Raw genomic sequence first — 18,959 nt, forward strand, 5'->3', positions numbered from 1 at the left:
AAATTGATTGTTTTCTCTGGGAAAACACAAAAAGCACAAAGAAAAAAATGCGAATTGCAAATTAATCAAAATTATTTGTGTTAGTAACTGCTTAATTCCTAGACAATAGCTATCGGCACACTAATATATTTGTGCACATATTTTTATATTTTTTATCGTATTTTTTATACATTTTATCTGGATGTTTCACTGTGTAAATATTTGTAAATGCTCTATTTTAATCTAATAAGTAACAGTGTCAAAAACTATAGGAATGCGGTATTGTTATTATGTTTCCATCACATCTCCTCTCTCTCTCTTCTTTCCTTTTGGGCTCATATAGTTAATATGTGGGTATGGGTCTATGCTTCTTTGCCCACAGTCCCCTGATCTAGTATAAGGCTAACAATGCCTCTGGCATTACTGACTTACAGGAAAACTACTTCCAATAAATATAGTTTAGGTATTTAAAAATACATAAATGTAATGACATAGAACTTGATGTGGGTGGATAGCTACAAAAACATTTCAGTATTCAGTAGAACATCATATATATATAGAAAGTATGTATATGTTGTGTCAAAATTTTCAGCAAAAATGTTTTCAGTAGCCTTGAATATATTTGTAATCTGCTGTATGATTTTGGCACATACCTAACCCTGTGGTTGTATGAAAATGTTCCAAAGATTTAAAAAGACACAAAAGACTGAGTAGCCAATCAGAGAGTGGGCCTCCAGTGCATGATGGGAAGTATTACGTTTTAGACTGCAAATATGTCATCAAAAACATCTCACAATGTACATGTTTGGGTCTTTTGTGTAAGCCCTGGAGAGTTTGTAGGTGATAGGTTGGAATTTTTTTTTTCTTTCAAGGAAAAAAAAAAGTTGTAGAAGTTTTTTTGCAGAATATACAGTAAATTGCAGAATATATAGTGATACTGTATGCAATCCTTTTACAAGAACTTTTTCCAACAGACAAGCTACTTTCCTGTTAGACTCAACTGGCCAGTATGGGCATGTATCTGGTGGCTTTGTTTATTTTGCCACAATTAATTAGGGTAGGAAACCAGCAAATAACTTGTTGTCCCTAAGGCAGTGGGTAACTAACTATGGCCTCTTACTGAACATGGACAGGGTCTACAGAGGTGACCTTTACGGCTGGTGTCATTCAGGGTTGTGCTAAGGTGGGTGGAGCAGGTGCACTGCATCCAGGCGCTCACTTGGCAAGAGCGCCCTCCAGACCCCGCACCCCCCCAAAGGGCCAAGTGAAGGAGATCATAATATCTCCCTTCACCAACACACTTTAATTCAGTAGTGCATGTCTGAGGCTTGGCTGGTCCTGTGCGGCTATATCAGAAGTGTTCAATGTGATGTCACATCCACCGCTTCTAATACAGCCACGGCTTCTACACCAGACCACAAGGGAACGGTGCCCCTTTCATGAAAAAAGGTAGGCAAGTTGAGCGGGCAGGATTATAGGAGCTGGTGGGGACAATACAGAATTTACTGGAAGAGAGATAATATGGAGGCTGGTGTTGAACTTGAATCTATGGTAGAAAGAGAAATTATATGGATGTTGGAGCATGTGACTTGGTGAAAGGAAAGAAAATGTGACCCTGCATTAGTGGCTCGGCAGCCTGTTCAGCCTGCTCCCCCACCTCTGCTTTGAAAGCATGTTCCGCTTGAAATGTATATAGTTCTTTGAAACCTTATTAACAAGTTAAATACTAAAACGTCATATTGTCGATATTTTGCAGTTGTAGCCGCCATTGACGGAGTATGCATTAATGCATTAATATGCATTAATGAAGATATCATGGACTCTTAAGTTCCAGAGCAGTGTAGTAGTAGTATTTATTTTTGATCATGGTATTTTTTTTTTATCATTATATTTCTTTTAACGGGTGTTCTCTTATAAGGTGCTTTTTATTATTAGAAAGACTAGACTGTAACAACAAAAGAATTGCTAAATGATCTTAGTCATGTTTTTTAATTTTAAAATGAACACATTTTAAGTGTAACGCGCAGAAATCGTGCTATGTTCAGGTGTATGGATGTGTCATCTTTCAGAGGTGGAGGGTAGGGCTGGGAGACAGACAGGATAGTTCAGGGAGTTGCCAGCAATCCTAATACTTTGGAAAAAACACAGCGAGAGAAACAAAGGTGTGCCTCTGGCCTTTAACATGAAGGCTGGATAAGACCTGCCACCTCCTGCTCCTCCCCTGAGTCTGACTCCAGACTCACCCAGCACACAGCACACAGAGCTGCCGAGAGACGAACAGGAGGGAGCTCTGTGCCCGGTCTGCTTACTTTACAATATTCATTCACGCACTCCTACCCTACATTGATTTTGGCTTTGCTGTTTGTTTTCCTTGGCTGATCTTTTTGCCAGACTTTGGGAGCAGTGGCCCAGGTTGGGCTTGCCTCACCTGCTTACCTGTAAACACCCCGTTCCCCCCTCCCTTTCCTCACCTGCGATCGTACACTGCAGGTTTTTTTTCTTTTTTTTTTAAAGCTTCCTTTTTTTCCATCCTTGAGTTGAATGCTTGTGCGGTTTTTGAGCTGAAAACAAAATGAGTATGAACGGGGGATCCCACACTCGGATCAACACTTTAGGAAGGCTAACGAGAGCCGAATCCGGCCCGGATCTTACTGGCAAGTTCGACATGAACAATCACCACAAGATGATGGGAGGGTCAGGGATCCAGCAGAAGATGTACTATACGCAGCAGAACTACAGCAGCGAAAACACCGGGGACGGCTACGGGTGAGCAACAAGCGCCTTTAAGGACTATATTCTATAAACCTGGAGTTTGCAGGTGTATTGAACCTTTCCACCCCCTGGCTTTGCTATGCGTAACGAAAAGCCAAACCCTTTACCCGTGAGAAGGGATGAGATCGCCCTGTATGAGGCATTGTTATTGGGGTTTACGAAGGCAAGGAACTGAAATGTTCAATTCTCTAGCAAACCTCCAGTTTAACGAATACGCCTATAAGATAGGGGGAAGAGGTTGTACGGAAGTGTATGAATTAACTATGGTTATTGGTTGGGTGGAAAGTTTAAGAGTACTCTACTTTAGCACTTTTTGCACTTTAGATGCCCAGGTTTCAGGTTATATATGTGTTAAAAAATATCCGGTTCATTATATGTGTTCTATAGGTGTTGGCGCTATTGGTTTTTAGGTTCTTTCTCATCATTATAATCTCTATAGGTCATGTTTGCACCTTAAGAATAATGTTTCACCATGCAGTGAACAAGATCAAATATTTTATGATACAATTTTAGTTATTTTTTTTTAAATTAAGCTGCAGTTTGTATTTTATGTATGGTATAAAGGAAAACATGCATATTATACTTTCTCGTGGGTTGATCACTACATAGCAATACATGTTTATTGTAGCATATCCTCTTATTTAACCTTTGAATCAGGAGCACAGAAATCTCTAGTTATTTGCAAAGGAGAAGACAGCAGGCCTGGTGTGTAAACCATACGACTCCTATTGTTGGCTTTTCTGGACATTTGTACGTCTGTCTTGGACTAACATTGCATAATTCCTAGCGAGAAAAGATATCCTGTTGTCTGGATAGTGAACTGGGTTTGTAGAGAGGGAACGGTATAGGAGGGATAGGTAGGATTATTGTATTGCAGGAATCTGGAAATACCGTGTTTGTTAAGCATTCCAGGTGAGGGCTTCCCTCCCCCATATCTAGGCAGAAGCTGAAGCTCCAAAGCATGAGGTCATTTCACACTACAGAAGTTGCTGAGCAGGCAAGCTTTTGTGTGTTTCTTGCCTCTCCTGTGTCTCTGCGGGAAGAAAGCACAGTGTGGAGGAGGTCTGGCAGAACTTCTTCTATCTGCTCTTTCCCACAAGATATGAAACACTCCCTGTCTGAGTAGACATTGAGTGTAAATCAGCTGGACACACACATCTCTATTTATTATACTGTTAAATAATTGCTATGCAATAAGTGTTTATACAATGGTGTCATTCTAGTGATGCTAGATATGACTTATATCGGTGAATTTATTAGATAATCTTATGATATGAATGGTTACAAATACGCTTTTAAGATTTTACTTTCAAGTGCAGTGCTCTTTCGAATAGATAACACTTTAGTTGCAAGTCAAGTGTGTTAACCAAATAAACCTTAACAGATCTATTTTTCTTTCCGGTTACTTTTTACTCTTACAAAACAGAAACTTTTAAGAAGCTATTTTTCCGGTTTACATGGCTGCAACCTATCAGCGCCTCATTCTGTGTCACGTGATATTTTGAGTGTTGCTGGGAATAAGGCAATATTTGACATGATTAAAATAAATGATTTAAATGAAAGATCTGGGCATCAGACCGTACTAGGATTGATACGCCGAATAGTGCATTCTCACAATAAGTTTTACATTCAGCGAATAGGGGGAAATAGCACCTTTAAGTGATCTTAGAAAAACAAAAGCATTCTGCCATACATAAAAGAAAAGTTAAATGAATACTTGTTATAGAACTTGAAACCTATAAACATGATGCAAGACTCTTTAATCAGTCCTTAGAGTCAGAATTGCTTTATCCCTATACCATGCATGTTTACATTCCCTTACTGTATTAGCCTCTACCACTTCTGATGGAAGGTTGTTTCATTTATCTATCACCCTCTCTGTAAACTGAAACAGCTTTGCTTTTTATCATTACACCCCCCCTGGGATTTGGTGTTGGGTTAAATTGACGCACATTAGGAGGGATACAATCTGTAACACAGTTTCTGATACTGGCCTTCAGAAAGATGCATTAAAAATAAGCGAAATCCAACCTATAATAAACGTGCCACATGGTTGACTTGTTACAGTCCTGCTGGTGGTATAAAGTGGTTTGTGATAGTTTTTCTGCTTGTAACTACAGCTGCAGTGTGTATGTGTTTGTGTGTGTGTATGGTAGGGGGATAGGCACTGGTTGCTATGGATGCAAATAAACATTAAATGCAGATGAAAGAAACAAGAATGCGTCTCTGGGGGGCTATAATGTTGCCAAGTTCTAGGATTTCTCAAACGTGTAACATATTGTTTCCCATTATCTATCCCCAAGTACTATCCCATGTATTATTGTTATTATTGTTAATTATAAGTATATAGTGTCCCTGTGTGTCCTCAAACATGCCCTTCACGCCTTTTCCCTACTGCCAGGACCTGGAAGTAACAACACAATGAATGCAAAAAAGGGATGAAAAGGTTAAAACAGCCCATGTCTTTATAGAGGTATTTGAAAAGAAGAAAAATAACAAAGCAAAACTTCTTGGAATTTGAAGAAAGAGTGCTAGGGGGTAGGGTGGGGCCGCGAGCCCTCTGGATTCTTTAATGGTAGTAGTTTCATTTAACTTATCTTTCAATTGTTTGCGGGAAAGTAATCCACTTACTGTTGGTAAGCATGTACTTGCTGTGAATATGGCAAATGCCGCGGCAACTATTTGTATTTACATTCAATTGGCAATGTGAACAAACTTTCAGATCCTGCCAAAGCACAGGGCGATCTTTCTTTGTGGAGGAATTAACTGCTGCTGCTTTCTGTGACCTCGCATTCCAAGACGGCCCTTAACAAAAGATTCTCTCCCAACATAAAACAAGTCTCCCAGTCTGAAACCACTCACTCGCTTCCACTAAAGGACCATCCATGTCCCACTGTTCTTGTGCACATTTTATATACGTTGATATTATGCGTGAAGATATATTTGCATACAATAAATAATCAATAGTGAAAACAAGTCATTCAAAATCACCAGGCCACTGGGCTTTTGTAACGTGACACTGGGCAAGTATTTAATTGGGAGGGTAAGAGAAGATAAGGGATTACAAACGCTGACCACACAATGACCCATAAACAGGCAGATATCTTAGCTGTTGAAATGTTTGTGTCTCCCCACACTGCATACAATAACAGAAATTATTCATTTTACCACGTCCTTTTCTATGGAAAGCGTTGTAGAGATCACTCACACTGTTAAAATGTAATCAACAAACACATTTTAAAGAAAAAGTCGTTTTTAACAATAACTTCAAAGAAGATAATTTTATAATGTTCCTCCTGGTCACTTCTACAATAGATGAGATTTTTGGCAGGACAGATAATTTACCCTACAGAGAGAGTGGTAGGTAATTGGAACAGTCTCTTATCACAAGTCGTAGAGGCTAATAGAGTGAATGAAGTTAAATATAGATGAGATAAGGATAAAGCTACCCTGAAGAAGACAAGACCAAGGACTGATTTAAGGTCAGAGTCTCTACCTCAGGAAAAATGGCCAGACTAGATGTGTCAATGGCTCTCACATACAGGTTCTATGTTTCTATAGGAAGTTGATCTTTACTAGATGCCCTTTGCCCTTAGAAGTCAAACATATTGATCACTGAGTTGGAAACTGTTCATCAGCTGTCAGTGAAGGAGCTTCAGAAGAAGAGGTGTATCCTCCTAGAAGACCTCCATGGAAATGAAACAAGACTTATTTTAAAAGTCTGTCTATGTTATATAAATTGGCGTTATAACCACAGGGAATAGACTGTTTTAGGGAGTCAAAAAGATAATTGTGTGCAAAAGACAATTTTGGAATGTCTTATTGATACTTTGGTGTCAAGGTGCCATTATAATTAGGAATACAGAAGGTTACATTCAAGAATAAAGGTATATACGGTGCTAATATGAAGCCCTGCCAAATGATTGTTCTTAGTTGCAACTTTAATTTAGGTGCCAAGAAAAGCAAATTTGCTGGGTCTGGACATTCTCCTATTATCTGATAAGTAGAAGGTCATACTGTTGTTGGATGTGTCTGTGGACCACATGCTGTTCATAAGTTTATCGCTAGGCCATTAACCTTAGCAAAGCTCAATACAACACGGCTATATGTTGTAATAATTGGTATTTACAGACAAAGGGGAGCCTTGATGCTAATCCAGCAACAATAAAAGCACGTGTTTGATTGATATAGTGGGGCAATATGTTGGACCCCTGAAACTTGAATCAACCATAGGACCGGGAAAAGTATATGGAATAATAAAAGTCAAACCAATATGTCAGAAAAGTTGAAGTTCTTCTAATGCTCAGGACAGACCTTTTTTTATTATGAATAATTCATTTAACTCTTATATAAACAACCCCAAATAGCAATAGTACCTTAAAGTAAAATTAGCTTTAAAAGAGGAGTCTTATAGTAATGTTGAGATGAGTAACATAATAATACCAAGCAGAGCAGCTATATTATTTAAAGAAATGCTTCAAAGTTAGTTGAACATCTAAGAAGATATCAGGTACAGTTGATATATACATGTATACAATTTGGCCTGGGTATTTTAATGTATTTGCAGATAAAGGGTTCCAAGTTTTTTTTTTGAGCCACAATAAGTACTTTAAGTAAATGTTTGCAATTCAACTGCAGTGCCTGGAATGTCAAAGTGTAATATGAGATAGTGGCTGATATACGTGGCTGTCACAATCGGTATTTACATGTACATTGTACCCTGTAGGTGTAAAATATTGTGGACCTATGTACAGAGCCTAGTAATTCTTGTCCGCCCTCCCTTACCGTGCCGTGCCTTTCATTTTTGCCACACCCTGAGTAAGATGTGAAGCCCATAAAAATTACTATTTTGTAAGATCTCTGCTGTGACACATTGGGACAACTTGGCTTTAGTAATTAGTCATTGTTAAGTAATGTTATTTTATTGGTCGGTAGCATAACTCCATGTTTTATTCCACCCCACCCAGTGACCGTCTGGCTCTTTTAACCAGTGACACTTATATAAAATGTATAATGTAGGGCTGCTATGATTCCCTGCACGCTGTCAGTGTCCTTACTATGAAGAACAGCTCTCTTTGGCATCCAAGTCCCACAGTCCCTCTTATCTCCTCAGAATCTATGTTGGATATGATTGTATCCACTCGATGACATGTATACTCGATGTATAGTCACAACGATGACATTATGAAAATGCTCAATTACTCAATTACTTAATCCATATTCTGGGGGAATTTCTAAACGAGTGGACCCTTAGACTTTTGAAATATTAAGCCTTTGAGAGCCCATTGAGAAGATTCTGTGACTTACCCAAATGGCTCTAATACCAGCCTGCATGGAGACCTTGACATGTCGTTATTAGAAGATACATTTAATTGAGTCACTTGCATTCAAGACAGGGATATCACCCATAACCCACCTAATGTCTTAGTCTGTCAATTCTAGTCTTGTCATACCCCTTGAATATATGTATTGTAAGAAGCACTGCATACATTGTTGGCACTATATTAATAAAACATAACAACAATAACAATTAATAATGTACTAGGAGCAAAAGCATCAATTGGAAGTCTTATATACAATTGCAGGAGTGCAGATTAGGAAGGTGTCCTCTCCTGTGAGGCTGAGAATATGCCCGTTTACCCGAAGACTCAAGGTTAAACCCTGAAAGTCCCCCCGTCTGTTAGCCAATGGGTTTCGATGTTACATACAAATTTTCCATCTTTTATTTAACATAATGTAAATGCTGTAACACTCATAAGACGTTAGTCACTATTTATAGGTTTGGAAAGCATCACAAAAAATAAGCAATTTTTTTTTTAAATATATCATTCATCTGAAAGAAAAAATGCACAAAAAGAGTAAAAAATCAGCGTAAGCATGAAGTGTTTTTCACGGATCCAGAAGCTGGCCCTACTGCATTGTTCCTTGCATTTATTAGTATAAAACAGTCTGGGAAAATGTTTGAAAGGCAACAATGGTGTGTGATGTGTGTGTCTATGTGCATTATATTTTACACCCAGTTAACCCACTACAAAGCATAGTTTGCCCCTTTACAAAATAAGACTTCCAACTTTTTACCTCATAAAATATGTAGACTGTTGAGGAAAAAAGCTCCCATGGACCATTGGTCAATACTACCCATGGGACAATAACCATACACAAAACTATGAAATGTTGAAGCTGAGTGCGTCATTTATTTTTTAGAATTACTAAATGCCTTGTTTCCCGGTTTATTTAGATTTTATGATTGCTTTGGTTGTGGAGTTTTATATCTCCTCCTGCTTTCAAGGTTGTCTGTTAGAAAGTATTAATCACAATAAATGTGTTTGGGTCCAACAACTTGCACTGTCAAGGTAATCACTGTGTAATTGTTTATGTTAAGTGGCATTGTACTTATAGCTCTCTGGCACATATACAGTGGCAAAAAGAAAGCCGCCATCTTGCCTCATATATCACCAGGCCTCATAAGAGCTAGCCGCGTAACTAAAGTTGATACCTAATATTTACGTACAAAGATTCCACCTTTCGGTGCTGAATACTGTTGTGTAGTGTTTCACATTATTGGTTATGATAATACATTAGTAATTTATATATACTCTGCATGAGTAAGCCCACCAAGAGAAACATTGGGTTTTATTGATTTAGTGTAAAACCCCCTTCTTTTGACACGGCACGTTTGTGGATGTAATATACAGGTTAAGGTTGAGTTAATATGTGGTTATCAATTTACAGTGCTACGTAGTTTGAAAGGAAGCTTGTATTGTGTGCCAATATACAAATCTACTTATTGCGTAGAAAAACGAAAACAACAATAAACAAAGCTAAAGCGTTTTTCTTCAAGATTCATAATATTTTTACGTTTTTGAGTGAATCAGCAAAAGAGCATTATTTGCATTTTTCAGCTAATTTTATTACACATTGTAATATATAGCCCATTAAACCTCCCCAGACCAGCATTACTGTTTATAAAAACATGTCCTGGGTTGCCCAAGCTCGACCCTTGAGATTCCAGGGCTGTTACAGCTATGCCATTGCTTTGGGGAAGCTGGGTGATACAAAGCTTCTGGTGCCACTTCCCCACCCCATTTGATTATGTAATAGTGTATACAATTACATCTGTGCTTTTACTCAAAACCTTACTGGTAATGATTACTGGTAATACACGTTAAGACATAGTGGTACAGAAAGAGAAGAGGGCCATGCTCTTGCGAGCTTACAATCTAAGGATTTAAGTAGAAGAAGAGATGTATGGAAAAGGTTGAAACGAGGCCCAAAATTAATATACTTCAATAGATGACTTATGGCTGCTTTGTAGTTGACAAAACATGCTTAACATTATGTAAGCATTTTTAATAATATTCCCAGTATAAGAGAGTATCAAAATTGTCTTATGAAGCTAATAAAAAAATAATTTACTTCCTCGTTGCTAGGTGAATGATCTTTTGTCTGAAGATTGCAGTGCCTTCGGCTTACAAGCATGTTTTATAGTCCCTGTTGAATATAGTTAGGGTTGGGCTGGCAAAGAAATTCTTTTGGAACTAAAGAACCTCCTGCCTATTATCATTGCCATTTTTAAGTGTCTAGGTGGAAGAATCTGCTGGAGATCCCCTGTGAAGGTCTTGCATGAAATTATGGATAAGGCGACTGTCCTGATGAGTGTGATTTTGCTAAATGAATACTAGATGCCTAACCTGTACCATTTAGGGGACAGAAACGATCAATCTGGGCCAATAAGCATGGTGTCTGCCAATCTGCCATGTTGGAGAATATTCTGGGATACAGGCATAGGACCAGTCCTTGATCAAAATGCACCCAGGCAAGAAGCTTCTATGTCACCCCAAAGTTACACATGTCATGCCTTTTGACATTTAGAAGTCCAGTGCAGTTATATACCTCATGTATTTGTTAGCACAGATTGCAGAGATTTCCATAGTACAGATGGCAGGAGTTAGACCTACTTCCACATATATTTGACATTTTCTGGAGTGACACAAGATGCTACCCTCCAAATGCCCATCATTGTGCCCCAGGGATAAGTAGTAACTTTACCAACCAAGGACGGTTGTAAGGCATGTTATTCCCCCATGCATAACCATTATGATTATGGTAATTATTAATCTACTTAGAAGTGTATATCGGCTGTAAATCAGAAGCTCTGTGCTGTTGGCCTCCTTTGAGAGAGGAAAGAGGAAGGAAATGTTGCTTCTTAGTGCTCATAAGTAAAGTGAGAAGTGTTTTAGAAACATTCAGTGTAAATGCACTCATACTTGCAGCTGGCAGATAAAACCTTGTTTGTGCTACATTGTCTTAGTGACAGAAGGTATCAAAAAGGTACTGCCACCCTCCATAAGATGTTGTGAACCCCTCTAATAAACTAGATCTTTAGTTCTCCATTACATAAGAATGAGAAATCTAGAGAAGAGTATAGTGGACAATAAATGTAGAAGGTTTTTTAATGTTAATGCCCCAAAAATCACTGACCTTTAACCAGAAAGATGAATAAAGTAACCATTACACCCACTTCAGTAACAATACTCTCAGAAAAGTTGAATTGGAGAACATTGTATGTCTTTATTGTCTTTATTATTTTTGTAAGGCAGGAGGAGTCCAGGGTATAGTATGGCTAAACACACAGCCTGGTCTTGACACTGGTCAATGATTTGTTCTCTTTTGGAAGTACAAAAGTGTTGACACTCTTTATCCAGATAATTTAAAACGCTTGACTGAATTCCAGTGCTGACTTTGTGTTCCTAATCTTTGATGGGCTTGCCGTCGATTAAATTGAAGCCTCCACTACCAAGAAATATTGTAACTTTTTTTGGTTCCAGTCAATTAATAACAGAAAGACCTATAAATCATACCTTCCTAAATATTGTAGTCTGTCAATCTATATTCATAACTTTTTTAAATTAATTTTCTTGGACTTGACTATAAAAAGCAAATCAAGGGTACTATTTTGACTTATAAGAATTCGGTTTTATATTTTACAGTCAAACTGGCACCATGTCTCGCCGCACGAACACCATCCAGGACATGCTGCAGAACATCTATGAGCAGCTGGCACAAGCTGAAGCAATAGCACTATATGTGAGTAACAAAATGCATGCTCTAAAGATATCACAAAGTTTTGTTGTCTAGTTATTAGGTAATATAATCCACAATTACGTGAGAAAATGGTGCCCCCATTAAGCCCTGGACACATGTATTGCTCTCGGGGGACCCAGCTATGGTGTTTTAAATGCCATCTAAGAAGGATCAAATTATTTTAGAGCTTCATCACGCATCTTCATGAAAATGTTTTAGTAAGATGAGTTAGTACTTTTGTTAGTGATGTGCAACATTCCTCTTAATATTGCCGGATTTTCTACCATCTTTGACAAATCAAATTTAAATATAATAATATATATTATTTTAGCACAATATGTTAGTTATTTCAAAATAAAATTAATTTAACGCATTTTTCAATAATATACCATTTCCTTTAATGTAAAGCAGCACCATAGTGTGCAAGTGGCAAACGAAAACAATGTAATTCTGGGACCCAGTTCCACATAAATTGGGAAAGATACTGGCAGAAATATAATGGTAATATGTTTTCATTTTGTTGTACTCCCAAAATGACCAGGGATTTGTCATTCAGGTAAACCAATACTCTACACATTAAGAAATAAAATATTACATTAGCACTGAAAGGTTTTTCTTGTTTTCCACCATCGTTTTAGGAGATGAAAGCGGGTGATGGCCAGTTTCGTAGCAAGGAAGTGGATGACTGTCTTGCGTATGCCAATGATCAGATGGAAATTGTTGATGGCATGATCCGGGAAATGCGGAATATGGGCCAGCCTTCTGATTCCTATTACAAAAGGTATTACACCTTAGAAGTACAAAATATGACCATAAGTACGTGGACACCTTACGATCACACCTACTGTATATGAGCTTGTTGGACATCCCATTCTAAAACCATGGGAATCGATATGGAGTTTACTCCCCCCTTTGCCCCTATAACAGCCTCCGCTTTTCTGGGAAAGCTTTCCACAAGATGTTGAAGTGTGTCTGCGGGAATTTGTGCCCGTTCAGCCAAAAGAGCACTTGTGAGGTCAGGCACTGATGTTGGATGAGAAGGCCTGCCTCGCAATCAGCATTCCAATTCACGAGAACTGGTATCTGTTAAGGGGGCTCCATTTATAAACCAGGACAGACATGCTACTTGTCACCCACTGCAGAGAAATTACACCTTGTGCTGTTATGTTGCTTATCATTAAATCAGATTATTTATGTATGATGTTATATTGTGGAAAGCCAAATACCACTAAAAGGCAAACATTGAAGAGCAGATACCATGAAATTCATGATATAAGAGAATACATATTTTTGTTACTCTTTCATGCATACAACCGATCCCAAGGTAACAGTGCTTTAAATGACAAGGCACCTGCACTGAAGCCTTTGTAGGTTGAATGGGGGTATGCATCAAGAGACTTCTGAATCAATTCTAAATGTGCAGAAGTCACTAATGTCTTGTTTTAATTGTAGGTTGCAGCAACTTCAAGATCAAATGCGTGCCCTTCACAAAGCAATGTACGCGCCACGCCTACGCAAAGGATCCAAAGGAGGTGGTGGTAGTGGTGGTGGTGGAGGTGGATTTTCCTCTCAGAGTGGGTCAGGGTGGGATGACTATACGCGACGCATCACCACAGAAACATTAAATCAGATTCGGCAACAAAGGGTAAAGTACATTGAAACTACAGCAAAGTATTCTTGATTAGTACTTGTTTGCATTCCTTTCTTGTCATATTGTACACCTGCTTTGGACAGTCCCTCTTTTGGCTTAAGGTTGGATCCCCTTACAAATAATATCCCATTAACTTCCAATTTGTTTGACTATTTAAATGTAGACCCATGAAGCGAGTAAGGTTTTGCTTGGCTGATCTGAGCTAGATAATGCTAAGGCTGAGCGGGACTGGGATCCTGGCCAGAAGACATGACTCACACAAACCTGTCTGGTCTGGCTCTTGTGAGATGTGAAGGCTCAACGTTCTCAGAGGCTGTGTGATTGTAAAATGGTTCAGCTTATTGAAATGCTCCCATTAAGCCCCAGGGGTAGGTGTATCCCAGTACAGCATGCGTTTCATGTCTGAAACAGTTCATACTAAATTATACATTCCTGAATAGGCCTCCACCCATGAGTCTTACCATTGTGATTGTTGATAACAGAACTCCACCTTACTTCCACACCTAATTCACTCCAGTAGCATTCACTGTAATCTTCTGTGTGCAAAACAATGTTATTCAGCAAGAATTAAAGCAGTGTTTTTGTGTGATGAACCTGTTAATTTTGTTACGGGAGCAACATAAACCTAGCCCATTCTGTAGAACAGAGGGGGATATATAGATATGGTAGAAGTCATAGGGTCTAGGGTCTATGCCAGCCGGTTTGTAATATGTCTCATGAGTCCCTGCAAGAGCCTGGTGGCAGCATCCGCCAGTAACCCAGTGCTCTATGCAGTTGCTTAGTTCATCTAAATTATGCGGCTGCCGCTGTCGCACACTAAGTGGCTTGACTAGGTTCTGGGTGTTTTTTCGTGAAGCCATACAGTACACAGATAAGCACTGGGGCATAGGGTGCTGTTGGTAAATGTTCTGCATAGGCTAGTGTAAATGTTAACAAATAATATGATTTTGCATGTCATTGTTACTTACATGTTATACTGGTTCTGCAGCGTCAGATGGAAATTGTGGACTGGGGATTTGATGCCACTTCTGTAGAGCAACAAATTACAAATCACAGGACATTCCATAATGCTATTGCAGAGTATCGGTGGGAACTTGATAAAATCAAAGTAGATCTGGTAAGCTATATTTACTTTTATTCATTAAATAGCAACAAGTGTTGCAATCTTGGTTTATTAAGACAACTGAAAGGGACGCTCCAGTGCCCCATGCAGCCCCACTAATGACGAATGCATATCAGAGCACTTATCTGAGTCCTTACATCGGGAGAAACGGGCTGACTAGAACATTGTTGTTTATTAGTTTATGTAGCACCATCATATTCCACAATGTTAGATGGGCCGAATGGTTCTTATCTGCCATCAAATGGTATGTTCTAGTTAAATGGCACTCTTACTCTTTTATAGATTGCTTCTAGATAAACATAGATTACTTTCAGAATATGACAATTGACATTTTTATTCGCTTGTAAATACCTGTCCATATAGGAAATGAGCATGTAGTGGTAATCACAGTGTTATTTGTTTATAGAGAGAAAAGGCAGCAATTTACCAATTAGAGGAAGAATATGATGCTTTATTGGTAAGTATCCTAGGTGATTATAATATGTAATTGCATATAAAAGTATGCATATAAAGTTGTTTTTTTTGCATTTACCTTTTTACTCTTACCCTGTTGTTTTGGAACTGCATCATATCCAAACACACATTTTGTTATTTTACATGTATTATGATGTGCTACTCATTAAAGGAACAATAAAATGCCCCATACTGCCCCACTAGTAAAGAATGCATATTAAAGTAACTAGTAATTACTTTAGCATTTTATACTTGCAATAGTAAAATAAATAAATGAAGCACTTTTCAAAAAAATCACCAAGCACGCGCCCTTCCATTGCCCGAGTCTTGTGCCGGGTTCTTCATCTTGAAGCAGCCAAGGGGTGCTATTGAACCCTCTGGAACTCTTGCGCAATCTGGTGCTGGAGCTGGCTGGTGGCGAGTCTACAGCATCTGTGCACTTAGCTGATCACATCCCCTGTAAAGCCAAGGAGCTGAGGGAGTGGAGAACGTCTGCAAATATATATATGGAGCTTCTGCTGAGAGCCACCATGCATTTGCATTGGGGAAAATGTTTATTTAAAGGGGACACAGCTATCATATGCATTAAGATACCTACTGTGGCTGGAGTGTCTGTTTAAGGACCAAATACACATAAAATAGAGCTGTTCAAACTAACTGTTATAAGCAACTAACTACCTATAACATAAATAATATGAACATTTAATCATTTTAACAATGAATAATTCCCTGGTTGAGAATCAAAGGAGTTGCCTTGGGGGATTTATTTTAGGTTTCCCTCTTCCAGTAGTTGTAAAATGGGTATGATGGTAAAAATCAGCCCTGGCACTGCTAGATATATGCGCCCACATGCTACGCTCTTACAGTTTTGCAGTGTGCCGCCTCGTGTATCCACCCGGTGAAGCCTTCAGCTCAGGCAGAGCTTGAGATCCATGGGAGCCAACATTTGCCTGATGACCAATAAGATTCTGGTAAAAACATGCCTTTGGTACTTGTAATGTTGATGTGATAAATCATAGTGATCCCTTTTAATTGCAGAAAGCATCATTTGAAAGAATGGATCAGTTGCGACAGCTGCAGGGCATCATCCAGGCAACCTCTAGAGAAATCATGTGGATCAATGATCGGGAGGAAGAAGAGCTGGTGTATGATTGGAGCGACAGAAACACTGATATTCCAAAGAAGCAGGAGGCCTTCTCTGTGAGTTAATTACCATGGACTTTTACATATCTCACCTATTTTTGTCATAGTCCTCACCTATACTGAACAAACAAAAAGTTTGGGATTTGGAACTGAAGTAATGTTTCATAGTCTTGTCTGGTTTAAGTTTGTTTTTTTACACAATGGCCTTTTGTGGGCTAAGTTGGAATATGTAGGTGCTTAAAGCATACAATATTCTGCTACAGAGATGTCTCCTTGTTATTTTTTTCTAGAAACTAATGAGTCAGTTGGAAGTTAAGGAGAAGGACCTCAACAAAATCAAGCAAGAAAGTGACCAATTGATTATGAACCAGCATCCTGCGTCTGACAAGATTGAGGTAAGGCTATGTCAATAAGTAGTTAATCATCATTTTAAATAAGCACAAATGGCTGGAAAATAATGACTCTATAGGGAATTTTACTTTGTAAGAACAGTAAGAATCTTACAAAAATAAGTTAAATTAGAATGTAGCAGTAGAGGGCAGAAGAAATGTATTAGTCCAAAGATTAAACACCACCTTCTCATCCACTCTGCCTCTCTTTTGAGTTTTGATAGTAATGATGGCTCGTTAATGATGAAACACAGCCTAGTAGACCTGAACAGGGTTGCTTAGCCAAGCATTCACAGTAGAAAAGTATTATGTAAGATACTGTGGTTGTCACTGTGAACAGTTGTGTAGGTATTAGTCGGCAGCATAACACTGTACCAAGTTCCTTGGGAATTCTGTGGGTATGTGTTCATGCTGGTATTTTTTAAGGAAAAAAGAAACCTATATACAGGGATTTAGCATTAGACAAATCAGGATGACATAGCCATACATTACATGTTTCCAATGCATAGCTCTCTCTTCAGACTATGCCGGGTTTCTGTTATTGTGACATGATCGCAGGTATAGCACAAGGTGCCATGTAGAATAGTCAGTGCGATGTGGGGAATTATTTTAAACAACCTTTTAATGAAACCTACAAAGATACCATTGTACAGAAAGGTATAGAAATATATTGCCCGTGTTATTTATCTACCAAGACCATTAGTAAAGTGGTTGCAACAGCAAATAGATATTCTCAACAGAAGTAAAAGGAGAATGAATACAATGCAGAGTGAGTACCTGCTGCAAGACATTAAATGAGACCTCACTGTGAAGGGATCACGTGGAAGGGGGAGGCCACTTCATACAGTCCCCTGCATATTGTGCGTTGTGTGATTTGGTTTGGCCTCTAGTGAACTACTGGTCCAGTTGAAGGGCCATCCCAGCCATGTTACTAGAATAACTGACCTTACCGGCTGCCCGTACCGCTTGAAGTGGAGTGTACATTTGTAGTCACAGGAAAAGACTGCTGCCCCCCTTTACAATGGTCTATTTCTTCTCCAAAGTTACATCACTGTAGATCCTAGTTCTTCTCACTGTAGAATCTAGTTCGTTACCAGAGCCACACGAGGTTAGGACTTGCTTCTTTACAAATGTCACATCAGAGAAGGACTTAGATGCTAGATCTTCCCTCACACCAGATTCACCCAGTTAGGGACAAACTAATAATAAATGTCTAGCCATAGGGAAAAGATATTCAGTCATTTTAGACATTGTTATATTGGCTAACTCTTACAATCTTATTTCTAAATTAGAGGTGAATGCTGGGAGACATGCATTTGGCGGATATGGTGTATATATATATATATATATATATAAATAACGTTATTTAAGCATTTTATATTAACAAGGTTTTATTTTTGGTAAAGGGGAATCATCTAATTGTTAATGATTTACAAGCAGACGTTTAAAAAATGTCCCTCTGTTCTAGGCATACATGGATACTCTACAAACTCAGTGGAGTTGGATCCTCCAGATTACCAAATGCATTGATGTTCACCTGAAGGAAAATTCGGCATATTTTCAAGTAAGAGATCTGTGATGTGGATTTTTGTAACTGTTGCTGTATGTATCATACTTGAAACAAAATTAAAAACCAACATCAAGATATAAACCCCATTAAAACCATTTGGCTTTCAAGCTGCTGCTAAACAACATATCTCATGATCATCCGGTAACCTTTGAGCTTGCTAAGCATAATGAGAAACCTACTGTTTTTACAGTAGCTGGTAGGCTGCTTTAATATCTGCCCTTCTGTAAATTCAAGAGTGGATGGACATCTCTAAACTTTAGTTACTTATTGTTTTATCATTCTTAATAAAAGTTATATATTGCTATTATTAGTAATTCTTAATTGTTGACTGGTTTATCTGCTTTATCCCACCAGACTCTGATGTTACACCCATTCCAATTACTATATCCATCAATGAGTTTAGTAAAAAAAAGGCTTGAAGGGATGATGGGCTCTCACCCATTGCTCTTATTTTCTTAGAACACTAATTTCCTTCCTTCAGAGTTTCTGTTGCAGCTTATACATTATACAACACATTTATACAAGCATTGTTATCAGATTTTAAAAGTTATGATTGTATGATTTGCTAATTTATATGCTTTATTTATATTTACAGTTTTTTGAAGAAGCACAAAGCACTGAAAACTATCTGATGAACCTCCAAGACACCATTAGAAAGAAGTATCCTTGTGATAAAAGTATGTCGTTGCAACGTGTCCTGGACATGATCAAAGATCTGGAGGTACTATATATATTACTTACTTTCACCCTCCGGGTGATACTTTACAGGGGTTAGGTGTAGTTTAGGTCATCCTA

At 38.4% G+C, this 18,959-nt stretch overlaps 1 protein-coding gene across 4 annotated transcripts in view; it reads left to right on the top strand.

Annotated features, from left to right (window-relative positions):
* The window catches only part of DSP (desmoplakin), a 35,183-nt gene that overhangs the window by 426 nt on the left and 15,798 nt on the right, over window positions 1–18,959 (top strand). The window contains exons 1-10 of one of the 4 annotated variants that reach the window (XM_053468180.1): window positions 2,482–2,745; window positions 11,742–11,838; window positions 12,474–12,616; window positions 13,288–13,480; window positions 14,475–14,603; window positions 15,016–15,066; window positions 16,101–16,262; window positions 16,496–16,600; window positions 18,063–18,158; window positions 18,760–18,885. In XM_053468180.1, the coding sequence (XP_053324155.1) occupies window positions 2,552–2,745; window positions 11,742–11,838; window positions 12,474–12,616; window positions 13,288–13,480; window positions 14,475–14,603; window positions 15,016–15,066; window positions 16,101–16,262; window positions 16,496–16,600; window positions 18,063–18,158; window positions 18,760–18,885 (1,296 nt within the window). In that variant the 5' untranslated portion in view covers window positions 2,482–2,551. Of the gene's footprint in view, window positions 1–2,481; window positions 2,746–11,741; window positions 11,839–12,473; window positions 12,617–13,287; window positions 13,481–14,474; window positions 14,604–15,015; window positions 15,067–16,100; window positions 16,263–16,495; window positions 16,601–18,062; window positions 18,159–18,759; window positions 18,886–18,959 lie in introns of those variants that run through there. The other 3 variants (XM_053468179.1, XM_053468177.1, XM_053468178.1) reach the window with 3 other exon arrangements.

The sequence above is a fragment of the Spea bombifrons genome, chromosome 5, assembly GCF_027358695.1.
Source record: "Spea bombifrons isolate aSpeBom1 chromosome 5, aSpeBom1.2.pri, whole genome shotgun sequence".
Taxonomy (NCBI): Eukaryota; Metazoa; Chordata; class Amphibia; order Anura; family Pelobatidae; genus Spea; species Spea bombifrons.